Source organism: Strongylocentrotus purpuratus, unplaced genomic scaffold (genome assembly GCF_000002235.5).
Source record: "Strongylocentrotus purpuratus isolate Spur 01 unplaced genomic scaffold, Spur_5.0 spur5_scaffold_13, whole genome shotgun sequence".
Classification (NCBI taxonomy): Eukaryota; Metazoa; Echinodermata; class Echinoidea; order Camarodonta; family Strongylocentrotidae; genus Strongylocentrotus; species Strongylocentrotus purpuratus.
The window spans coordinates 28,847,462-28,874,383 of NW_022145598.1; the positions used below are offsets into that span (position 1 = coordinate 28,847,462).

At 39.4% G+C, this 26,922-nt stretch overlaps 1 protein-coding gene and 1 long non-coding RNA gene across 5 annotated transcripts in view; both read right to left on the reverse strand.

Annotated features, from left to right (window-relative positions):
* The window catches only part of LOC578156 (hyalin), a 60,955-nt gene extending 38,724 nt beyond the window's left edge, over positions 1-22,231 (reverse strand). For all 4 annotated transcript variants that reach the window (XM_030983296.1, XM_030983297.1, XM_030983295.1 and 1 more), the window contains exons 1-8: positions 22,135-22,231; positions 21,320-21,355; positions 17,538-17,585; positions 16,966-17,078; positions 15,296-15,363; positions 14,024-14,253; positions 13,273-13,347; positions 8,289-8,525 (exon numbers count right to left, since the gene is read on the reverse strand). In XM_030983296.1, the coding sequence (XP_030839156.1) occupies positions 8,289-8,525; positions 13,273-13,347; positions 14,024-14,253; positions 15,296-15,363; positions 16,966-17,078; positions 17,538-17,585; positions 21,320-21,355; positions 22,135-22,222 (895 nt within the window). In that variant the 5' untranslated portion in view covers positions 22,223-22,231. The remainder of the gene's footprint in view (positions 1-8,288; positions 8,526-13,272; positions 13,348-14,023; positions 14,254-15,295; positions 15,364-16,965; positions 17,079-17,537; positions 17,586-21,319; positions 21,356-22,134) is intronic.
* Positions 22,232-22,233: 2 nt separating this feature from the next.
* LOC100888376 lies at positions 22,234-26,266 on the reverse strand. Its single transcript, XR_004063774.1, has 2 exons — positions 26,020-26,266; positions 22,234-22,606 (listed from the first exon to the last, which is right to left on the reverse strand). It is a non-coding gene; the product is annotated as an uncharacterized LOC100888376 (long non-coding RNA).
* Between the last annotated feature and the right edge of the window lie 656 nt (positions 26,267-26,922).

Here is a 26,922-nt window from a genome sequence, read left to right on the forward strand (position 1 = left end):
GGCTCATCATTCACAGGTCACCATCTCCCAACCAAAACTCAACTACATCATCATCATCATCATCGTTTAGAGTCCATTTGTCCCACTTTGTGTGGTTGGACATTTCATTTCTTTAATGGCCGCCTGCCTAGCTTTCCTGTCTGTGGGATCCACACGACCGACACCCGATGTTTTGGCATCCTCTTCGATGGCTTCCCTCCAAGTGTTCCTGGGTCTCCCACGAGGTCTTCTTCCGGTGACCGGGAAGTTTAGAGCCCTCTGGAGCCAGTGTGTTGCCTTTCTTCTTGCCACATGTCCAAACCATCTAAGTCTATTCATCCTCATAACCTGTGCCACCCCCATCAATCCCATTGATTGAAGGAGGACTTTGTTCTTCTTTCTCTCATGAAGTGATACCCTGCGTATCCACCTCACCATCCTCATCTCAGCTTTCTCCATTCGCTGTTCACTGGATGATTTCATTGCCCATGTTTCGCTCCCATACGTCATGCATTTTCTAACACAGGCATCATACACCTTCCCTTTCACTCTTAACGGGGTCGCCCTTGAGGTGAGGAAAGGAAAGAGTTCACGAAACTTTTTCCAAGCACTTTGGATTCTTGCAGTCACAGTACAATAACTACGATAACTACAATAACTACAATAAGTCCTAACCTACATACATACAATAAAAAAAGAGCATCTGGCTGGGCATGCCGTTCACCTACGGTTTAAGGGGCACGGCCCGGTAGGCTCATCATTTACAGGTCACCATCTCCCAGCCAAAAATCAACTACAATAGGCCCTAACCTAAATACATTCATACATACAATAAAAAAGAGCATTTGACTGGGCGTGCCGTTCACCTACAATTTAAGGGGCAGGCCAGTTAGGCTCATCATTCACAGGTCACCATCTCCCAGCCAAAAATTAACTACAATAAGCCCCAACCTACATACATATAATAAAAAAGAGCATCTCCTAGCCAAAAATTAACTAAAATAAGCCCTAATCTACATACAGGTACAAACATTTAAAAATTAAGAAATAAAACGGTTGTCTGGGCCTGGTTGGCTCTTCATTCACAAGCCACAATCTCCCAACTAGGAATTAACATCAATAAGCCCTAACCTACATACACTGTACATACAATAAAAAAGAGCATCTGACTAAACATGCCGTTCACCTACAGTTTAAGGGGAGGGACCCGGTAGGCTCATCACTCACAGGTCACCATCTCCCAGCCAAAATTAACTACAATAAGCCCTAGTCTACAGTACATACATACAATAAAAAAGAGCATTTGACTGGGCGTGCCGTGCCGTTCACCTACGGTTTAAGGGGCAGGACCCGGTAGGCTTATCATTCACAGGTCACCATCTCCCAGCCAAAATTAACTACAATAGGCCCTAACCTAAATACAATTTCATACATACTATAAAAAAGAGAGCATTTGACTGGGCGTGCCGTTCACCTACAATTTAAGGGGCAGGCCCGGTAGGCTCATCATTCACAGGTCACCATCTCCCAGCCAAAAATTAACTAAACTAAGCCCTAAACTACATACATACAATAAAAAAAGAGCATTTGACTGGGCGTGCCGTTCACCTACAGTTTAAGGGGCAGGCCCAGTAGGCTCATCATTCACAGGTCACCATCTCCCAGCCAAAAATTAACTAAAATAAGCCCTAAACTACATACATACAATAAAAAAAGAGCATCTAACTGGGTGTGCCGTTCACCTACAATTTAAGGGGCAGGCCCAGTAGGCTCATCATTCACAGGTCACCATCTCCCAGCCAAAATTAACTACAATAGGCCCTAACCTAAATACATTCATACATACTATAAAAAAAAGAGCATTTGACTGGGCGTGCCGTTCACCTACAATTTAAGGGGCAGGCCCGGTAGGCTCATCATTCACAGGTCACCATCTCCCAGCCAGAAATTAACTTCACTTAGCCCTTACCTACATACATACATACAATAAAAAAGAGCATTTGACTGGGCGTGCCGTTCCACTGCCGTTAGGCTACCAGGCACAGCCTGGTAGGCTCATCATTCACAGGTCACCATCTCCCAACCAAAACTCAACTACATCATCATCATCATCATCGTTTAGAGTCCATTTGTCCCACTTTGTGTGGTTGGACATTTCATTTCTTTAATGGCCGCCTGCCTAGCTTTCCTGTCTGTGGGATCCACACGACCGACACCCGATGTTTTGGCATCCTCTTCGATGGCTTCCCTCCAAGTGTTCCTGGGTCTCCCACGAGGTCTTCTTCCGGTGACCGGGAAGTTTAGAGCCCTCTGGAGCCAGTGTGTTGCCTTTCTTCTTGCCACATGTCCAAACCATCTAAGTCTATTCATCCTCATAACCTGTGCCACCCCCATCAATCCCATTGATTGAAGGAGGACTTTGTTCTTCTTTCTCTCATGAAGTGATACCCTGCGTATCCACCTCACCATCCTCATCTCAGCTTTCTCCATTCGCTGTTCACTGGATGATTTCATTGCCCATGTTTCGCTCCCATACGTCATGCATTTTCTAACACAGGCATCATACACCTTCCCTTTCACTCTTAACGGGGTCGCCCTTGAGGTGAGGAAAGGAAAGAGTTCACGAAACTTTTTCCAAGCACTTTGGATTCTTGCAGTCACAGTACAATAACTACGATAACTACAATAACTACAATAAGTCCTAACCTACATACATACAATAAAAAAAGAGCATCTGGCTGGGCATGCCGTTCACCTACGGTTTAAGGGGCACGGCCCGGTAGGCTCATCATTTACAGGTCACCATCTCCCAGCCAAAAATCAACTACAATAGGCCCTAACCTAAATACATTCATACATACAATAAAAAAGAGCATTTGACTGGGCGTGCCGTTCACCTACAATTTAAGGGGCAGGCCAGTTAGGCTCATCATTCACAGGTCACCATCTCCCAGCCAAAAATTAACTACAATAAGCCCCAACCTACATACATATAATAAAAAAGAGCATCTCCTAGCCAAAAATTAACTAAAATAAGCCCTAATCTACATACAGGTACAAACATTTAAAAATTAAGAAATAAAACGGTTGTCTGGGCCTGGTTGGCTCTTCATTCACAAGCCACAATCTCCCAACTAGGAATTAACATCAATAAGCCCTAACCTACATACACTGTACATACAATAAAAAAAAAGAGCATCTGACTAAACATGCCGTTCACCTACAGTTAAAGGGGCGGGACCCGGTAGGCTCATCATTCACAGGTCACCATCTCCCAGCCAAAATTAACTACATTAAGCCCTAGTCTACAGTACATACATACAATAAAAAAGAGCATCTAACTGGGTGTGCCGTTCTATTACAATTTAAGGGGCAGGCCCGGTAGGCTCATCATTCACAGGTCACCATCTCCCAGCCAAAAATTAACTAAAATAAGCCCTAAACTACATACATACAATAAAAAAAGAGCATCTAACTGGGTGTGCCGTTCACCTACAATTTAAGGGGCAGGCCCGGTAGGCTCATCATTCACAGGTCACCATCTCCCAGCCAAAAACTAACTAAAATAAGCCCTTAACTACATACATACAATAAAAAAAGAGCATTTGACTGGGCGTGCCGTTCACCTACAATTTAAGGGGCAGGCCCAGTAGGCTCATCATTCACAGGTCACCATCACCCAGCCAAAAATTAACTAAAATAAGCCCTAAACTACATACATACAATAAAAAAAGAGCATTTGACTGGGCGTGCCGTTCACCTACAATTTAAGGGGCAGGCCCGGTAGGCTCATCATTCACAGGTCACCATCTCCCAGCCAAAAATTAACTACAATACAAAGTGTACATGTAGGCCCTAACCTAAATACATTCATACATACTATAAAAAAGAGCATTTGACTGGGTGTGCTGTTCACCTACAATTTAAGGGGCAGGCCTGGTAGGCTCATCATTCACAGGTCACCATCTCCCAACCAAAAATTAACTACAATACATGTACATATAGGCCATAACCTAAATACATTCATACAGTACATACAATAAAAAAGAGCATTTGACTGGGCGTGCTGTTCACCTACAATTTAAGGGGCAGACCCGGTAGGCTCATCATTCACAGGTCACCATCTCCCAGCCAAAAATTAACTAAAATAAGCCATAAACTACATGTATACAATAAAAAAAAGAGCATCTAACTGGGTGTGCCGTTCACCTACAATTTAAGGGGCAGGCCCGGTAGGCTCATCATTCACAGGTCACCATCTCCCAGCCAAAATTAACTAAAATAAGCCCTAAACTACATACATACAATAAAAAAAGAGCATCTAACTGGGTGTGCCGTTCACCTACAATTTAAGGGGCAGGCCCGTTAGGCTCATCATTCACAGGTCACCATCTCCCAGCCAAAAATTAACTAAAATAAGCCCTAAACTACATACATACAATAAAAAAAGAGCATTTGACTGGGCGTGCCGTTCACCTACAATTTAAGGGGCAGGCCCGGTAGGCTCATCATTCACAGGTCACCATCTCCCAGCCAAAATTAACTAAAATAAGCCCTAAACTACATACATACAATAAAAAAAGAGCATCTAACTGGGTGTGCCGTTCACCTACAATTTAAGGGGCAGGCCCGTTAGGCTCATCATTCACAGGTCACCATCTCCCAGCCAAAAATTAACTAAAATAAGCCCTAAACTACATACATACAATAAAAAAAGAGCATCTAACTGGGTGTGCCGTTCACCTACAATTTAAGGGGCAGGCCCAGTAGGCTCATCATTCACAGTTCACCATCTCCCAGCTAAAAATTAAATCAAATAAGCCCTAAACTACATACATACAATAAAAAAAGAGCATTTGACTGGGCATTTGACTGGGTTCACCTACAATTTAAGGGGCAGGCCCAGTAGGCTCATCATTCACAGGTCACCATCTCCCAGCCAAAATTAACTACAATAGGCCCTAACCTAAATACATTCATACATACTACAAAAAAGAGAGCATTTGACTGGGCGTGCCGTTCACCTACAATTTAAGGGGCAGGCCCGGTAGGCTCATCATTCACAGGTCACCATCTCCCAGCCAAAAATTAACTAAAATAAGCCCTAAACTACATACATACAATAAAAAAAGAGCATCTAACTGGGTGTGCCGTTCACCTACAATTTAAGGGGCAGGCCCGGTAGGCTCATCATTCACAGGTCACCATCTCCCAGCCAAAAATTAACTAAAATAAGCCCTAAACTACATACATACAATAAAAAAAGAGCATTTGACTGGGCGTGCCGTTCACCTACAATTTAAGGGGCAGGCCCGGTAGGCTCATCATTCACAGGTCACCATCTCCCAGCCAAAAACTAACTAAAATAAGCCCTAAACTACATACATACAATAAAAAAAGAGCATTTGACTGGGCGTGCCGTTCACCTACAATTTAAGGGGCAGGCCCGGTAGGCTCATCATTCACAGGTCACCATCTCCCAGCCAAAATTAACTACAATAGGCCCTAACCTAAATACATTCTTACATACTATAAAAAAGAGCATTTGACTGGGCGTGCTATTATTCACAGGTCACCATCTCCCAGCCAAAAATTAACTACAATACATGTACATGTAGGCCCTAACCTAAATACATTCATACAGTACATACAATAAAAAAGAGCATTTGACTGGGCGTGCTGTTCACCTACAATTTAAGGGGCAGGCCCGGTAGGCTCATCATTCACAGGTCACCATCTCCCAGCCAAAAATTAACTAAAATATGCCCTAAACTACATACATACAATAAAAAAAGAGCATCTAACTGGGTGTGCCGTTCACCTACAATTTAAGGGGCAGGCCCGGTAGGCTCATTATTCACAGGTCACCATCTCCCAGCCAAAATTAACTAAAATAAGCCCTAAACTACAAACATACAATAAAAAAAGAGCATCTAACTGGGTGTGCCGTTCACCTACAATTTAAGGGGCAGGCCCGGTGGGCTCATCATTCACAGGTCACCATCTCCCAGCCAAAAATTAACTAAAATAAGCCTTAAACTACATACATACAATAAAAAAAGAGCATTTGACTGGGCGTGCCGTTCACCTACAATTTAAGGGGCAGGCCCAGTAGGCTCATCATTCACAAGTCACCATCTCCCAGCCAAAAATTAACTAAAATAAGCCCTAAACTACATACTTACAATAAAAAAAGAGCATCTAACTGGGTGTGCCGTTCACCTACAATTTAAGGGGCAGGCCCGGTAGGCTCATCATTCACAGGTCACCATCTCCCAGCCAAAAACTAACTAAAATAAGCCCTAAACTACATACATACAATAAAAAAAGAGCATTTGACTGGGCGTGCCGTTCACCTACAATTTAAGGGGCAGGCCCGGTAGGCTCATCATTCACAGGTCACCATCTCCCAGCCAAAAATTAACTAAAATAAGCCCTAAACTACATACATACAATAAAAAAAGAGCATCTAACTGGGTGTGCCGTTTACCTACAATTTAAGGGGCAGTCCCGGTAGGCTTATTATTTACAGGTCACCATCTCCCAGCCAAAATTAACTACAATACAAAGTGTACATGTAGGCCCTAACCTAAATACATTCATACATACTATAAAAAAGAGCATTTGACTGGGCGTGCTGTTCACCTACAATTTAAGGGGCAGGCCCGGTAGGCTCATCATTCACAGGTCACCATCTCCCAGCCAAAAATTAACTACAATACATGTACATGTAGGCCCTAACCTAAATACATTCATACATACAATAAAAAAGAGCATTTGACTGGGCGTGCTGTTCACCTACAATTTAAGGGGCAGGCCCGGTAGGCTCATCATTCACAGGTCACCATCTCCCAGCCAAAAATTAACTAAAATATGCCCTAAACTACATACATACAATAAAAAAAGAGCATCTAACTGGGTGTGCCGTTCACATACAATTTAAGGGGCAGGCCCGGTAGGCTCATCATTCACAGGTCACCATCTCCCAGCCAAAATTAACTACAATAAGCCCTAGTCTACAGTACATAGACACAATAAACTAGATGGAATTTTGACTGCGCGCAGTCGAAAATGATGCCTCCGCCATAGAGCAATTTAAACAAGTTTGGAGTTTAAATCTCCAGTGGTTCTTGAGATATTATGATAACAATCTCAATGTATGGAATTTCATAAGTTGACCTCTGTGACCCTTGACCTTTGACCTACGTGCTCCAAAATCTAATCAGATCGTCTTCCTATGGTGATACATACTATCCTTAAGTTTGAAGTTTTTACATCTCCAGTGGTTCTTGAGATATCATAACAATCTCAATGTATGGAATTTCATAAGTTGACCTCTGCGACCCTTGACCTTTGACCTACGTGCTCCAAAATCTAATCAGATTGTCTTCCTATGGTGATACACACGATCACTAAGTTTGAAGTTTAAATCTCCAGTGGTTCTTGAGATATCATGATAACAATCTCAATGTATGGAATTTCATAAGTTGACCTCTGTGACCCTTGACCTTTGACATACGTGCTCCAAAATCTAATCAGATCGTCTTCCTATGGTGATACATACTATCCTTAAGTTTGAAGTTTAAATCTCAAATGGTTCTTGAGATATCGCGCTAACAAACTCCAAACAAGGAATTTCATAAGTTGACCTCTGTGACCTGTGACCTTTGACCTACGTACTCCAAAATCTAATCAGATCGTCTTCCTATGGTGATAAATACTATTCCCGAGTCTTAAGTTTAAATCTTAAATGGTTCTTGAGATATTGTGATAACGGTCAAACGGGACGGACGTACGGACGGACAACCCAAAAAAACATGATGCCTCCGGCACCACCTTCGGTGGCGGAGGCATAAAAAGATGTTGTAGTGCCCTTTAGGCGCCAAAACATGGGTCTGTCGGTCGTTGGCCTCCCTCTTTGAGCTGATATTTTTCAGTTTTGACTGCTTTAATTATTTTTTCTTAGAAAAAAAAACGGTTTAAAAAAAAAGAAAGCTTTTTTAAAAAGCCGACCGTAGATTTCAAGAGTTTTGGGTCGGTCGCAAAGGGCAATACAACATCTTCTTTTTATTCCTTACATGTAGTCTTGCTGAAGAAAGCAAGCGAATGGTTACTCATATATAAGCCTCCAGACAAATGTATTTTTCAAAACTTTTTTTCATTTCTTGTCATGTCTTGAATAATACGGTTATATTAACATTTAACATCAATCCGTTTTATGAGACATTTCAACTGGCGTCAAAGAATGAGAAAAGGCAGGAATTCTATTTCATCCTTACCAGAAATCCCTTCTCATTAAAGTGACTTACCAACTACTGTTGCAACAATCACACACTCTGCTGTATTCCCTGAAGCGTCTGTGGCAGTGACCGTGATGTTGCGGCTTCCAATAGGCAACTGACCCGGAACAAAATCTGTTTCCACTGTAACCTCTCCTGAGTTATCTGTTGCCGTTGGACTAGTCCAGGATATGATCCCAAAAGCTGCCCCAGCCTCTGTCTCTGCCGTGACATCGTCGGGACAGACAAGGACAGGAGGTTCTTCATCTGAGTGATAGTAGCAAGAGGAAATGAACTCCAAATACTGAATACAAGTCATTTGATATCTGATATATAATTTCTGAATTACTATCTTAAAGGGAAATCCAACCCAAATAGACAACTACTAGTAATCTAAAAGAGAGCAGAAAAATCAGAGAAATCTGACTAAATATACGAAGGTTATGAATTTTTGAAACTTGTAATGACTATACGTATGGGTATGGGGGGGGGGGGGGGGGGGGGGGTAAGCGGACACTTTTTTTTTTTTTTTTTTGGAGTCCAAAAAAAAAATCGCAACGACTGAGCCAGCCGAAAAGTCGCTCAGTGGGATGGGGGGGGGGGGGGGGGGGGGGGGGGGGGGTTAGTGAGCACATTTTTTTTGGGGGGGGGGTCCTCGAAAATTTTAAAATTTGCACCCCTCCCTTGAGCTCCGGGGGGGGGGGGGGGGCCCAACCCCCAAAAAGGTAAAAATCGCATGATTTTGCATGATTTTTTTTGTCAAGGGGGGGGGGGGCTGGGCCCCCAGGGCCCCCCCCCCCTGGATCCGCCACTGTACTGAGCATTTCAAGAGCAGTGAATCTCGAACGACCGCACCAAAATTTCCTGTGTGTGAATGATGTTGTGTCCGGACACTTTTTGCCAAAAAAGCAATTATGTATACCGGTCCCTCTTTTTGGAATGGTTTGGATTCGGAGGTTACGGAAGCACCATTGCTAAATTGCTTTAAATGCAAACTTTGAGTTTTTCTTTTAAGTTCTTACATCTAATATAATTTGTTTGTCCTCCCCAGTCATACATATAAATGCTAACAGACTAAAACTAACTAAACAACTGAGAAAATACAAACATTATTATAATAATCTGACTACCGGTACTAAATAACGGCTATAACAAGAGAAACTGGGAAATACTACGAGCAACAGGACTGAAACACAGACAAAAACTAAACAAGACAATATCATTATCAAACTCAAACAACAGTGATAAACTGATACTGATAGTGATACATGCAGTTGTGAGGTGGTCGAGAACTCGAAATCAACGACAGACAGATCCTGTGAGAGGGCCAAGCAAAGAGTCTTTATTAGTAGTAACCAGTAGCAGACACATTCGAATCACTAATGCCGATAATCATGGAGATCATGCATTCCCCAAAACATGTCATGTTATCAAATATTAAACGAGTAAATTTGCCCTTTAAAAACCAATTGCCACAGTACAATATAGCTGAAACTCTCAACATTAACACAGGTAAATACCTGACCCAAATACTTAAACAACTAGAAGTAACAGTCGATATAAACCTCATATAAAGCAACACATTCATATATTTATCTTCCATACTTTTCTTACTTCCAAGCAAACTCCAATAATCTCCTGGTCTAACCCTAAACATTGCTCTTACTCCTATTATTCCATCTCAATTTAACATGTAACAATATTCTTTTATAGCAATCTGCAAAATAAGAAATAAGGTTTACAATGATAGAGGGCGCTAGAAACCCTGAAATGGCTACATAGTAATTAATACCCCCTAGCTTAGCAACCAAAATACAAACAACATGCAATACTTTTAAACACTCAACTTCTATTATAAGCACTTCTTTTCTATGCTCCCTACCGTTCTTACTGACTTCATTCCTAAACCAAGACTTATACTCATCACATCAATTAGAGCGTACCCTGGTCCTGGTCCTGGCCCTGGGACCAGGCACAACATTAGCGCGCACGCACTACACCCAATTTTGGTACCGCGCGTTCAACTTATTAGTGTACATAACCATATACTACAATGTAAATGCATATAACAAATCAAAGCACTAAGCATCACACAGTTTAACATTAAATCCTCGTTTCCAATATAATCATATCGACCCACATGATACATCAAAATAACTACTGAAATCGTTCTAACACAATACACGTATGTACATAACACATATTTAGCATAACAACATTAATATTTACTAAACATAAAAGTGGTTCAAGTTTGGTCAACTCACCTGTGAGAGGGCCAAGCAAAGAGTGCCGGCTTGTCTCAGCACTCCGCCCTCTACAGGTCACAGGGTAATTTCCTAACCCCTTACACAGTGATAGTCTGATACGTCTTTAGTGATAATGTGTACATGTAGAATTTTGAGAGGAAAGTTCCTGCACGACTTTGTCATATAAAGGGCCAACTCTAGCTGGTACATCAAAATGGGTAAATGCCTAGCAGTATACACCCGTCGCTACCACACCAGTTTCACGGCACCTACATGCACACTACCACTACCAGCGGTGATCACACTTGCTCGTTCCCGATCCACCTGGCTCATGCGTTATGAACAGGCTTAGCTAGACTAGTTTACTACAGTAAAACAGTTACAATACTCGAATTACTCAATATTACTCAATATTATGTTTTACTTTACCCTTCGAGTGACAGTGGACCAACCAAAGTAAAACAAAATCAAAACTGTAAGAAAATGGAAGAAAGATTCCGGCTTCTGGGCTCTGACACTGCAGGATAAATAAAGCAGACGACCCGCCTGCGCCTGTATAAACATTGCGATCGTTATCGATATCGACACACGTACGCAGATTAGTCTTGTCAAAATTCCGCTTTACGTACGTACAAACGCAAACGTACACTGCCGATTAAATATGCATGCCCTTCGATTATTTTTTTTAAACATACACGCATGAAAGTCAGGCTACATTTGGCGTCTACTGTAGTATTGCGTTTTTCTGATTGGTTGAAATTAGAAGTATAGGGTGGTAATAGAATTGAGAAAATGACATTATCGGCATTCACTCTCCGGCTTTTTTTGGCTACGCATTCACCCAAAATACCATATTTAAAAAAAATGTACATAGTCACATGTTTGCAAATGTCTTGCTCTTTCAATCAAATACCCTTTTTTTCAATTCCATAACCAGTTTAACTATAAACCAAAGAATACGGTATACTGTTTTAGTTTTAAGTCTGCAAACCTCCCCGAAAATTAATCAGTCATGTAACTAAATGGCTTATACTATCATAATTATGCGTAAGCAACGGAGTTAGCCTACGTTAGGCCCAGGTTTTGCCACTTGATGCCCATAGTACATCCGGCCTCGAGCTGGACTTTGTTGCGTGAAAAGCACCCCTTCATCGGAGATTTTTGGAACATGAATGCGATCCCTCCGTTCCCAGGGTAGGGGGGGGGGGGGGTCAGACAGGAACAATTTCCGTAATAGTATGCTAATTCAAGTAAAATCATTATACGATATAGGGTCTAGTATTACTCTCAATTATTTGTGCAGAAGCGACGAAAGGAAGAAGGGTGACACTAAATTATTAAGCAACCAAACAATAGGCCTACATTATCGTGGCTGCCCGCAAGAATGGTGTTACAGCCACCATTGCAGGCACGTAGCCAGGGGGGGGGGGGCACGTGCCTCCCCCCCCCCCCAAAAAAAAAAAAAAATAAATAAATAAATCCAAGATCGGTCGAACATTTTTAGACCCTTTTTTTAACCTCGATCGATTACATGTATGTGCCCCCACAAATACATCAAACTCTGGCTACGTGCCTGCACCATTGACAGTGCATTATGATTGTCGATGGCAGTATAACGGCCTTCTCGCTGGCAGCCGACGATGTATCTCGAGCTAGCTCCAGCCTATGTACTGGCAGATTAAGCTGTACTTGTGTCAATTGTATAATATTGTCAGGTTAAAGCCGGGGTCAGTAGGGTCTCTGCCTTGGGTAAATGTCAGTTATTCTATCTGATTTCCCAGAATATGCTATAAATTATGTATAGCATATATTATATGAATTTTGAGTGAATGAACTCATTAAATAGGAGCCTATAGGCTACATACTGCAGCACGACCCAAAACCTGGAGGAAAAAAATATTACGGGCGATGGAAGGAATGCAGAAGAAATGTTAGAAAAGTTAGATGAAAATTCTTAGCGTACCTAAATTTCTCCTTGTACTGTCTTCCTTATTGTGACATAACTTCAAAAAGGTCTCTAAAAATTAAGGTCTCGGTCGGAAATTGAGCCCATTTTGTCCAACGGCAGAACGTTCAAATTATGCAATATATATCAGTATGCCATGCAGGGGCGTACGCAGGATTTTTTCAAGAGGGGGGGGGGGGGGGTTAAAATCTGGCCCAAAATATTTTGCTCCCGAAAATTTGAAAATCGCGCCGGCCGAAAAGTCGCTCAGTTGGGGGGGGGGGGGGGGGATAAGCGGACACTTTTTTTTTTTTTTTTTTTAATTAAAAAAAAACAAAAAAAAACAAAGGGGGGGGGGTTTAGTTTTTTAGGGGGGGGTTACACACATAAAAATACCAAAGGGGGGGTTGAACCCCCAAACCCCCCCCCCCCCCCCCCCCCCCCCCCCCCCCCCCCCCCCCCCCCCCCCCCCCCCCCCCCCCCCCCCCCCCCCCCCCCCCCCCCTGCGTACGCCCCTGATGCCATGTATAAAACAATAAGGCCTTACAATTCGGCTGTGCCAGGCCTACGTTAAATATCTGCACGAAGGAATATCGATCACGGAGGCGGGTTGCGTGATGTGATCGGCTCCACCCTTTTATATACGCAGCACAATTACCAAAATACAGCTAACCTCTCTCAAACCTCTCAGCATAGTTTATTTATTTTTATTTATTACGGAAAAGGTATCATTGAACATTGGCTTGTCGCCAACCACATGTGCACAAAATGCGAGGAAGAGAGACGAATGGTATTAGTGTCAAAATTAACATCTATCACAAACCTGGAGTTTTTGTGGAAGGAGCAATCGTTGTTGCGGGTGTTTCAGTGACTGCTGTTGTTTCGACGTCAACAAAAACTGTTGATAGAAATAAAATACAAAGTTATTATAATCATACTTTAGGGGCATTATAGCAACATAAATTCATGACCGAGGTCAGAATGGACTCGCCTTCTTCTTCTTCTTCTTCTTCTTCTTCTTCTTCTTCTTCTTCTTCTTCTTCTTCTTCTTCATTATCTCCTTCTCCACCTAAACCTCTTCCTCTTCATCCTCGTTATCCTCCTCGTCCTTTCATCATCTTTCACCTCCACCTCCCCGACATCGACGTCCTCTTTCTTCTTATCAGTTTTCTCATTCTCTCTCTCTCTCTCTCTCTCTCTCTCTCTCTCTCTCTCTCTCTCTCTCTCATCTCTCTTTCTCTTTATTGTACATATTTCCCATTATCACCGTAAACATAAAAAGTCGTCAGCTTAGCATAATATTGTATTATGTGTTTTAATAAACATAACCAACAAAATAGAAACTTTGTATTGCAAACATCAGCTAACATACAGACAGTATCTAATATAAATCCTGAACTACGTATACGACGTGTAAACCATAATATATATATTGCTTTTCTAAGTGTGTACCCTAATATGTGTACAGTGTTCAGTATTGGATTAATTTAACATAACATGGTAGAACATTCAGGCACATGCTAAAAAAACATGGGTCATTAAAAAAAAGAATAAGAAAAACATGAGCTCCTTACCATCTGTCACCGAAAGTGTCGTCGAATCGACCCCGAGTGTGGTGAGGTCGCCATTGTCGTCGGCAATCTGAATGATCTCCTTAATGGAGACTTCGACCTGTCCTCTGACCGAGTTGATCTGGTCATCGATGCTCCCGACACCCGATGACAGCGTCGTCGAACCCGTGACTGTCGGCGCTGTCGGCGCTCGTATCAGGTTGATGGTGAAGTTCACGATGACACTCCCTTGACTGTAAACATATCAAATCAGACCTTTTTTTGTATAAATGCTCTGCTCTTCAAAATTTGCCCAGTGATGAAATCCACCAGCTGGAACTAGTTAGCACGCCTGTATTTTGTTATTCTATCCCCCATTTCTAACATTCAATCTTTCCCCCTTCAATCCCAAACAGCTTAAAAACTGTGGCAGCTTAAAAAAACATATCAAATTGTTACTTTTGAATTCGTACGTGTAATGCACATCTATACTTATAGTATATGTTCAAGGTCGGGAGTCACAGTCGGAAAAAATAGTCTATTTTTTTCCCGACTGTGACTCCCGACCTTGAACACTTTATTCTAAAACTCCCTTTTCTCTCTTCTAATTCTCCTTCTGACCCCCATTCTTTACCTTCTCTTCCTAAGTTCATATTTCTCTTCTTTCTTACACCCATTATCCATATGACTTCATTGTTTTTGTCTGCATACTTTGCTTTTAATTATTATACCTCTACCTTACTATGAATGACACTGTGTCAAAATTATTTTGAGGAACTTAAATTCTACAAGCTATGCTTCTTATTAAGTTCCTTTTTTTCACATGTAATTTCGAAATTATTTAGTGTCATACAAACTTATCCTGTGTAGATGTCTTTATTGTACACGAATGTCAATTTTGTAAATATGCTATGTTTTGTTAATGTATTATATTTTTTCATGTGAAATAAAAGAAACTAAACCATAAAAAAACAAATCTCTCTCTCTCTCTCTCTCTTTCGCTCTCTCTCTCTCTCTCTCTATCTCTCGCCTTGTAGCGTATTATCCAAAACAGCACTTTCCCCCATTTAATTTGTTTCCAATAACGTTGTCATTTTACATCCTTCTTTGCTAACAGAAGAGCGGTAGGCCAAATTAGAAAATAAATCTACATATGAATCATCTTCATGGTGGGGGGGGGGGGGGCGGGGGGGGGGGAGGGCATTGAAAGCAATCACTATCTAGGATACGGCATGGAACAATTGCCCCGAATTCATGAATTATATTATAATCAGTGCATAATAACTTCCGACTTACGTGAATCCGTTGACAACTGTACCATTGTAGATGTCACTTAGATCGCTGTTCAAAAACACTGCATCCATCTATACCAATGATTTTTTTTTTAGGAAAAAAAAATAGAGAGATGAGAATAGAGATATAAAGAGAGAGAGAGAGGGGGTGTATGGGCAGGGCCGTAGCAAGAGTTTGATGTTTGGGGGCACATACATGTAATCGATCGACGTCCTGGGGAGGGGTCTAAAAAGTTCAACCGATCTTATCAATTGCAATCCGCACTCCAATTTTTTTGATTTTTGTGCACTACTAAATGTCTAATCACTTTTGATTTGATTTGATTTGATTTATTTATTTCTGTTTGATTTTCTTTTTCTTTTGCATTTTTACAAATATATAACAAACAAATATTGCAAATTTACACATGACAAAAGAATATATGTAGAATAAAGTAAGGCTGGGTGTAACTAATCGAGAACATCAAACAGGAGGGTTTGATAGTATGACTACCCTCAAAGGATACATAATAATACAAATATGGAGGAACAAAAATATTGGTAAAAGGGGGAAAAGACAGAAAAAAGAAGAGAAAAGTTAATATTAAATATATACCGAGATACTGGCCAAAAGTAGAGGGAAAAGATATCTATACAACAACAAATTTATTTCACACACTACATAACTCAATAAAATTGATATTAACTTGAAGGTATTTTTATTATCCATCTTTTGACATCACTGAGATCCATGGTAATTAAAGGTTTTACTTATAGGTTATCTTTAAAACTCGATGTAAACACACCAGACACGTCCTCAAGACACATGTGGGCAAAACTGTCTTTTGTGGAAATCAAATCAATACCTTTGGGTTGCTATAACTTTTCACTGAAAAGAAATATAAGCTGATCCTTCGCACAGGATATTATCCTTGTATTTCGGCCCTCCGCTTAAACTGAATAAAGTGTATTTACACGACCAAGTCCCTCGTGAGTGCGTGGAATTTGAAGCCCGAACCCTTGGCAACCCCCCCCCCCCCCATCCCTACTCTCACTTCGAATAAGAGGGGTGCCGTATTAACATTACGCCGCCATCACTATAAATGATGTTCAAATAATATTGTTTATTCGAAGATGTTTGGCAATATCACATAAAAATACATAAAACTAAGGTTTTTTCAAACTTTTGTTTGTTATTATTATTTAAGTTGAAGAATAGTAAAACCATTCTCTCTTATTATAGCTGGGGAGGGGGTTTAGAGGGGGAATTTAACAAACAAACAAGCAACAAAAAATCGGACCACTGTCAGGTCAAACCAATTGTTAACCAATTCAAAACTTGTCTTGAGACACATTTGATTTTTTGATGATTAACTTACTCTGTTCACATTGATTTGTATTTCATATGTATTGTAATTTGTAGGTTTATTTACACTTTTTTGTTTTGTTTAATATGTGATCGTTTATGAGTCTATTTTTTTGTTATAGCGCTTAGAAACTTCGGTGGTAAGCGCTTTATAAGTAACGTTTTAAATATCATTGTTATTATTATTATTATTATTATTATTATTATTATTATTATTATTATTATTATTATTATTATTATGCAGAAAAAACTCTTTGTCTCATCCCGAGCATAATTACACAAACACACACAAAGAAACAAAAGGATGAACCTGCGTCGGATCCACTAACCGTGTTTGTGAAGGTTTGAGAAAGCTCTTGGTATTGAGGCGATAAGTCGTTGTTGTAGGCAGGAACAAAGGCTCGATTCGATAACTTCACTGTTGCGTCCAGTTCTACTCCAACTGCAAAAAGAATGGGTAAAGCTCTCGAATTATTCACTGGTTCATGATTTGTAGCGTACTATGTATGTTAGAAGCCCGAAAGAATCTCTCTCTCTCTCTCTCTCTCACACACATACACGCACACAAACATTCCCTCTGTATATATATGTTCTTCTCTTACCCCTCTCTCTCTCTCTCTCTCTCTCTCTCTCACACACACACACACACACACACATTCCCTCTGTATATATTTGTTCTTCTCTTACCCCCACACTCTCTCTCTCTCTCTCTCTCTCTCTCTCTTTCTTTCTCTCTGTGCGCATGCGCTTGATATTCCGATCTACTTATTGTGATAATCCCATTAATTTGAAAAATCGCCAGTCTCCCGTTTAATATCTTTAATTTTGCACAATTTGTTTTCTTTTTATAACCACAAACAAACACGGGGAAACGAATAATGATAAATTAAGTCATACTCACCAACTACAGCCATTACTGGTCTAGGAGTGACAGGTACATACGGTTGGACTGCGAGAGAATAACATGAATCGTTATTGTGTCTGGTTCATATATATATATATATATACCATTACTGTAAGCATTTTTATTGGATTTTGATTTTTTTTTTTTTTTTAATTTATTTATTTACATAATCATGGTCTATTCTGAAAACACTTCTTTTAATTAACTGTACCGTAAATCTAAGCATATCAGGAGCTCTTGTAGCGCAGTAGAATATATACCTAATGTTGGATAGTTTCTGCGCTTTATAAATGTACTATTATTATTATTATTATTATTATTATTCCGGATGTACTTAGCAGACTGATTAAAACACAATAAACAGAATACGAATGATACATTTTCAAAGTCAAGAAATTACACGATTAGTATTAAGATAAAAGAATCTTTAAAAAAAGCTCCCACATAATAATTGTTATACGCACAAGAGGAATATTGGGCAAAACACTTTCCGTTATACTTCACAAATCCACGAAGGATGGGGTTGAAATGAGATATACACGTATTTGTTCCAGACCAGGGCCCCGTCTTATAAAAAGTCGATATCAATCCCAACTTATTTGCGATTGATATCAATCGCAACTATGTACATAAGAGACAGGGGACTGCAAACTTGCGATTGAATCGAGGACGTTACGATTAATCTAAATCAATCGCAACTCTTTCTAAGACTGGGCCCTGTTCAGAGGAGAAAAAACTGCCCTGAACATATTTCACAAGCAGCCTTTGTGTATCACTTGTGAAACGGTTGTCGTAGAAAACGTGCGTCTAAAAAAGCTTATAATTTGAAATTCTCAAACACATTTAAAAATATTGACTGGTAATGTTGATACCCATGGATTACTGATGGTCTATTCTTAATGACCCGCACAATAATCTGACCAGCCCATTTCTTCTTCTTCTTTTTCCTTCTTCATCTTCTTCTTCTACTACTTCTTCTTCTCTTCTTCTTCGTCTTCTTCTTCGTCTTCTTCTTGTTTTTCTTCTCTTCCTCTTCTTGCAAGTATGCCAATTTAAATATAAAGCCTCCCACTTCGAATAATAAATAATTGTTCACACAGGCACACAATATTGGTGTGCTATGTCATGACATACAGAGAACAAATTCCATTCTTTCGTAAATTGTCTTTCATTAATTGTAATAGAACATGAAAATTCGTAAACCTTTCCACGGCTCTCAACTTTGCTGATATCAGCCAGGACAAATTCGGATTCCTGTCAACTTTGCATTTTGCATCCTTTAACAAAAGGCACGATGGTGGCTATTAATACAAGAAACCCTAAGCTATCCTCGGGTATTTTCTCAAAACAGTTTGAATGTTTATTTGGTGAGACTTTTAAAGTGGAAACTTTGTTGAGACGCGCTGTAAAGACTGACATTAGATCAGTTGACAGCAGACTCAAAGATTCTTCGAAGTACGTTTCATCAAAAGAAAAGAAAACAAATTAAAATTATGTTATATATGCGCATATACCTATACATAAATGCGAGGAAATATAAACGCCCTTAGGGATTTGTCAAGTAATACATACATACACACACACATTATGTCAGTGAATTCGGTTTGAACCAGGGGCGGCCGAGCCCCTGGTTGAGCCCCATAAAAGATATTTCTTAAGCATCATGCTTTGTAGCTTGGTGTGATGGTCTGAAAAATTATTTGCGAGCGAGCGGAGCGAGCAAGGATTTTTTTTAAATATTTGTGAGATCGCAGTGCGAAAAATTACATGTTATAGAGAGGAAAAACCCAATCCTGATGGGGTTATAAGCACATTCTCATAACGGAAGACTGAAAAGGCCTTTGGAAAGTAACATAAGTATATCATCTATAGATGCGTGCTAGCGTAGCGAGCGAGCTTTGGGAGAAATTTCTCTTAGTCGCTTGAAATTTGGGGCGCGTTTAATGATGAGAGGAAAAGGGGACACTTATCAGAAAAGAAAAGAGCATGTGTCAAAGTACAAAGAGTAATCATCAGAGGTGAAAATGGGGCACTTCTTACATCCTCAAAGGGATACTCACCAGGGATGAAAAAAATCAGCCATGAGAATAGGAAATGGGCATTTGTTGATGGAAAAGGGGCCCATTAGACTTTGATAGGGGCATTTATAGGGGGTGAAAAGGGGCATTTATGAAAAGGGGATAGGTCCCTTTTTATTAGAAGGGAAAAGGGGCACGTATTATCGTTAAAAGGGAAATTATCAGAGGTAAAAAAGAGGAACTTATTGCACCTGAAAAGGGGCAATGACCAGATATGAAAAGGGCACTTAAATGAATGTAAAAGGGGCACTTTTAAATAAAGGAAAATCTGCATTAGTTGAAAGAAAATGGGCACCGAACAGATTTTAAAGGGGCAATTATCGGAGGTTAAGGGTGCACTTATATGAAGTGCCGAAAAGGAGTAACTTCTAGTATCTGAAAGGGGTCATTTTCCAAAGAAGGGGCACTTATGAGAAGGGGAAGGGGCTCTTTTTTAATGGGGCAATTATCATTAGGAAAAGGGGCAATAGTTGAAAGAAAATTGTCACCGATCAGATTTTAAAGGGGCATTTATAGGAGGTTAAGGAAGCACTTATCTGAAGTGAAAAGGAGTAACTTCTCGTACCTGAAAAGGGCATTTCCAGGGAAGGGGCACTTATGAGAAGGGGAAGGGGCTTTTTTATGGGGCAGTTATCATTAGGAAAAGGGGCACATGTGAAAATATAAGGTGCGCTTATCCGAGTTAAAATGGGGTTAGTTATTAGAGGTACTATGTCCCATTTGCAGGCAAAAAAAATGAAAAAGTTAAATTCCAACTGCATTTGGAAGATAATACTAATTTAGAACTTCCCTAAAAAAGGTGGGGCTTGAAAATGTCTTCAAGTGGGAAAATAACGACTATTAGTTGTCAAATCGACTATAAGGCTATAGAGCCCAAAAGTAATAGTCTTGATTTTCAGACAATTGTACCGAATGGTCATACGTTTTATGCTGCGCAAAGATTCAATCAGTTTAATCTTGGCCATCACAAGAAGAGGGTTATTGATGTAGACAAATGCTCATGTACCCTTTACAACTCTTTTCATGTATGTTATTACCAAAGAAGAAAAAGCCAGTCACTCACTCAATAGTGTCTGACAGTGAAGTCTAGCAAGTAAACGGGTTTCCTTGCATAATTTGAATATGAGGACACTGCCAACGTTTAAATTTCACAGATAGGACATACATGACATATTGATAATTCCTGCAAAGTTCTACAGCTTTTGAGGTTGGCTGCAAAAGGGACATAGTACCTTTAAAAGGGGAAGGGGCACTTATTACAAAGTAAAAGAGGCACTTCTCAGATCTGAATAGGGCAAGTATCAGAGGTGAAGGGGGAACTAATCAAAAGTGAAACTGAAAATGGACACTTACTGCAAAGGAAAAAGGGAACCTGTCAAAGGGAAATGGGCATGTGTCCAAAAGAGGGGGCACTTATCAAAGTTGAAAAGGGGAAGAGGCACTTTTAAAAATTAATAGGGCGCACTTGTCAAAGTAAAAGGGGCACTATTCCTATGTAAAAAGGGGCACTTCTTACAAAGTTAAAAGGGCACTTTTACTATGTAAAAAGGGGCACTTTTCGAGTGCTTGAAAACGTGGGGGGCACTGTGCCCCCCTGCCCCCCGGGAGAGCCGCCTCTGGTTTAAACTCACGTCCTTCACTATTAACTTATCTCCAAGGTTATATATAATTATGTTAAATGGAAATTATGCATAATACTACCTGTTGTTGCTGCTGGTGAGGTTGCAGCGAATGGACCTTCATTAAAACAAATCAAAACAAAAGTTGACATTAGAACTAGAATGCATGCATGCGTTTTATACATTCGTGACTTCAAGATTAAAACATCAAGGTGATTTACACTTCCACAAATCACACTTGATGGTGTCAGCTTGTAGTAGTAGTAGTAGTAGTAGTAGTAGTAGTAGTAGTAGTAGTAGTAGAAGTAGTAGTAGAAGTAGTAGTAGTAGAAGTGGTAGTAGTAGTAGTAGTAGTAGTAGTAGTAGCAGCAGAAGTAGTAGAAGTAGTAGTAGTAGTTATAGTAATAGTAATAAGGCTGTGTTTGGCGTGGTATTTTAATTTTTAATTATAATTTTGTTAATTTATATGTGCGAACAATAATTAGATTACACAAGAGGTGACACAGTCAGACCATGGGTTCTAAAGGTAGCGCAATAAGGTATAGACTAGTGAAGTGTGACGTCATCAAAAATCTATTTTTAGAATTTCTCAATTTTTTCTTCATTTTCCGAAAGAGCATAACAAATAATGTCCAAATGTGGAAAGCCAGTTGAAAACGTTAAGTATTGGCTGAGATATGACCATCTGAACAAATAGATTTCCTATAGGAGCGCAGTGTTATACTGCTCTGGACATTATTTGTTATGCTCTTTCGGAAAATGAAGAAAAAATTGAGAAATTCTAAGAATAGATTTGTATAATGTCACAGCTTTGGTATAGAAATTGTCTTTGGAAGACTTTACGAACATGTTATGTAATATCGAGAGAGAAAAAAAAAACACGACAGAGTTACTCACCCAAGAAAAAGAGGATGGCATTGAGACCAGCACCAAGGATTATTAACATGCACAGGATAATAAGAACAATAACTGCAACAATCGCCATTTTTCGAGGTCTTTTCCCCTCCATGTGTTTCATCACCGGGAGAGTCGAATGTTGCCTACGAGGTCCAACGTCCGTCGCGTCTTGTCCTGTCGCGGTTGTAACCGGCGGCGAGCCTGGAAGCACATCACGCTTACCATTTGTTTCCATATAAGAGCCAATTTTCCCGTTGATTTTGTTCTTTTTTGGCTCAATTTCATATCGTTGTCGTTCATTTTGCATAATGTTCTTATTAAATGTCAAATTGTCATGGTATGTAGGTTCCTCCCAGTCATCATAATTTGTTGAGCGTTCGTTGTGACGGTTGCCAGGCACAGAACGGCCATTTTTCACGGTGAAAACTGGAGCCGCCGATCTTTCTGGGTCACCATAGTAGTAGTAAATTCTCTAAGAACATGACATAATAACAAAGAATTATAGTTAAAACTTTTAAAAGGATATGACAAGGAGGTAGGATTAGCTTATGTCTAAGCTCATGGGTTGTGATTACGGTTTTGACAAGCAAGCACTCCCTCCCGCACAAATTTCGTGAAATGTTTTCATTTATTTTTTTATAGGAAGACACTCGCAAACGTATGGCTGTCGTTGTTTTTCTCTCCCTCCTAAAGTTAACTAATGAATGATTGAAAGCCTACAAGACAAACATTCTGTATGATTTCAGGAGTATGAATTTTAAAAGGTATAAATGGCTGATTTTTATTAGGAATCCCCTTTCATATAAAAATGTATTTGTTTTACTAAATAGAGAAAGATTGTTTAACCCATTTTTCTCACAATTAGAGGGGAGCTTCCCTCCTAAACCCCAACTTAGGCCTCCCCTTATCTTTAGGCTTGAACTTCCTTAAAAACTGAAGGAATACATGTAAAATGTCTAAACTTAATCAGGGGAAATGATTGGGGGCATATCCCCCCCTTTTTTTTCTTTCAGGAACATCATCCCCTCCCCCAAAAAATGCAAAGTTCTACACGTCAAAACGTACATTTTTCACGCTCTTCTTTTGTTGTTACATTTATTGTAATGCAAATTCTGTTTCCTTTACTTATAAACTATTTTTCTTCTAAACCGCTTAGAGCCAATACGCAATTTGCGGTATAGAAATACCTTATTATTATTATCACTATTATAATATGCAAAGTTATCATACTGCAAAATGCAAATTCTTCTTGTTTGTGTGTGTGTGCGCGTATGTGTGTGTGTATGCGTTTGAAAAAGGGATTGTTCAACTGAATCACTTGGTTGAGAAAGGCCATGTTAAGTCTGTTAAATATTTTATGAACCTCGGTATGAAAGCTAATAATTTGCTTATGATTATTGATATTTATAATGCGATACCCAGGTTATGGAAGGATGATTCAGGGTTTAATACAATTCCTCGAGTTTGATTTTATAAGCTTTAATACTTATTTCCATATTTCAGGTTAAAAAAATACAGTTTTTGTATGTGGGTTCAAGAACAATTTATGATTATTTTATCAAAGCACTGCAACAAACGTATGATTTGCAGGTAAGGGATGGGCAAAATGATTATGATTTTATAGATAAAGAATTAAAAGAAATATTTGATAGACCAAAAATTACTATACTCATTAGAAAACAACGAGAATTTCGATTTAAATTATTGCATGGAGCCATGTATACTAATGAGCATCTTCATAGATTTGGTTTTGTTGGTGATAATTTATGTTCGTTTTGTAAGCAGGAAATAGAAACATACAAACGTTTATTTTTATCTTGCGGGAGCGTTCAAAGGATATGGCAGGCTTCAGTACAACTTTGTGAGTTAGATGATATTAAAGATTTAGAATGGCGAGATATATTTGTTGGGTTGGCAGGAATTTCATATAGAATAAAAATGTGTAATATTATCATTTTCATGGTGAAGTATGTTACATTTATGTCAAGATCGGGGGGCGAGTACCAACTTTAGAAAAGATGAAGAAAAAAAATAATTTAAGTATAGGGATGAGGAAAAGAAAATAACAATTAGAATGGGAAAGCTGGGATCACATTTCTTAAAGTGGGAGCAGCTTAAGATTAATTAAGATTTGTTTTCTTCTCCACCGTGAACCTGTTAAAAATGTAACTCTATTTTGCGGCCTGTATAACTTACTTATTTAGTATATTTGTCTTGAGTTGAGAATGTTAGCAGACATCCACTGAGTGAGTAGTGTGTGTGGGGAGGGGGGGGGTGGGTGGGCGGGGTGTTTGTGTGAGGGAGGGGGCAGGGAGGTGGCAGGGAGGAACAGGCATTGTTCCTTTAAAAATTACCTCCAGATTCGTTTAAGTTTTTTTTTTTACATGTACATTTAAGTGAATAACATTTACGATTGACATATATGGTTTGTATTATACATTTGGAGAAATAAAATAAATGTGTGTGTGTGTGTGTGCGGGTGTGTGTGTGTGTCGCATAGTGGGGGGGGGGGGGGGTTGTTTTATGTTACAACTGATTTCATTTTTTTTATCAAACGTACAAACTATGTAATGAATATGTTTTGAATTCATGTCAAGATGAAAAACAACTTTATTTTATTTCTCAGATTGATTTGTATTGTCTGGAATCAATATTAAAAAATATTAAACAATTATACCCGAATTAGCTCAGCCGTCTCAAAATTCTAAGCACATTGCGCTACTGCCTCGAATCAGGTACTATGGAGTATTATAATTGAGAATTATTGAATTAGATAAGCACTTTCAAATTTCATGCACACTTATTTGCCAACCTGTGTTTAAAGTTAAAGAGGACCAGGCTATCAATAGGTGATGGAATGGGTGGTGATATCGACGCCAACACGAGCAATGCCAGCCCACACGTCATAACAGTAATACTATAATTATGCCTCAGGTATTCAACTTGTGTATTCAACTCAGTGTGTTCTTCTACATCGAGCACTAAAAAGGTATTGTATAAGTTTTTTTTAAATAATAAGAAAATAATTATTCATCCAACAGTGTAGATTTTATCAATGAATTTTGTTACACAAGCAGAGAAGAGAAAAAGAGAATATGGTACAGAAAATATAGAGTTAACGGAATAACTTTAGAATAGCCCACCAGAAAAATTGACTAGATGTTCGTATGGTACCCAACGTTTTACCAATGAAGTTAAATCTGAAGACTTAAGTTTCTTAAGTAACACTGAACCTTATCCTATTTTTAATTTAATATAAAAAGGATTCATTATTGTTAATTTTTTATTTTCATGCTACATATTCATATATGTATATGCAAAATTCAAAGTAAATAAAAGAACCGACAGAACCGATATGCGACACATTCAGAATTATTCGAGTAATGCTATATTTCAACGAGGCCGCAGGTCGAAGTTGAGGTACTGCGACCTGATGTAATTTCTGACTTTGGAGGTGAATATATTTTATATTGCACAACGAAAATACAATATTTGTTATATAAAATTGGGGCTATTTGCGATCCCTGTTCGACAGTCATATAAGTTATAATGCTCATTGGCAAATGTGTCCGTTCAAGAAAATTGCAATCAGTTGACAAAGTTCTCCTGCTAGCTCCAAACGTTCGTACTCAAATGTATGTCTCTCGTGCATTCAAAGAAGATTCTCACCTCTTGAAATTGTCAACATGACCACTTTTGCCCGTTTTATATATTCCTATGTAATGACCTAAAAAATGTTCGTTTTTATAAGACGTACTTAATGTAAAGTATAAATTCACTCAAATATTGTAGCGTGCGATTCCTCCTTGCTTACTCGGTCACTATGTTTCGCTTAGTCCTATGTATTAAATTAGTCTGTATCCTATATCATGGAGTTGTACTTACATCTCGATGCATCTTGACCTCGTTAACTCTTGCTTCCTCTTTAGTTTGAAATATTACAAATAAAAAGTGTGATCCCAATGATCCAAACATTGCCAATGATGAAATCATATACCACTCTGCTATAGAGTCATAATGTCGACTCATATGATATTATTTCCTTATATAGCTGTTTATTTCCTTCCTCCTTTTATCCCGTCAGGTATTCAGGTGGAATGTCGACTGAATGGAGGCTTTTGCCACTGGTGGACAATGCTCACGAGCAGGAGACAAGTGTAAACACTGGACAAAGAATGTGCTTATGTGTGAATCTCATTCAGTTGTTACGTAATGTAAAGCAGGGCTCCCACTTAGCCGAGTTGGAGCCTCGAGTTGTGGCGAGTTTGAACTCGCGTAAACTCACGTGAACTCGCGTAAACTCACGTGAACTCGCTTGAAATTTACTTATTTGTATGGTATTTGCATGAATTATCATACGACGCATTATCGAGTTCCCTACGATGGATGCACGAGTCACGCGAGCTCGGTATGAGTTGCGATGACTTGTGTACGACTTGTACCGATCTACCAATAAGTTATCAATATCTTCCAAGAAGTGATAAAAGTTTTCAACAATTCATATGCGATCAAGGGACGGGAAATACATCATTTTGGCCAGGAGCGGCCAAGCGACTTCCGAAGTTGGAGGGGGAGGGGGCACCAAGAAAAAAGGGCACCTGTAAAAGGGAAATCTCAAAGCGAAAATGTGTCCCTCTTGCGGCCTAAATCAAATTAATGCAGAATATTGCAGGAACTATGAATGTGTCACGTGTGTCTTATCTGTGAAATGTATAGTTTGCAGTGTCCTAAAGTATTCAAATTATGCAAGAAAACCCGTTTTAATTCCTAGACTTTACTTTCAGACAC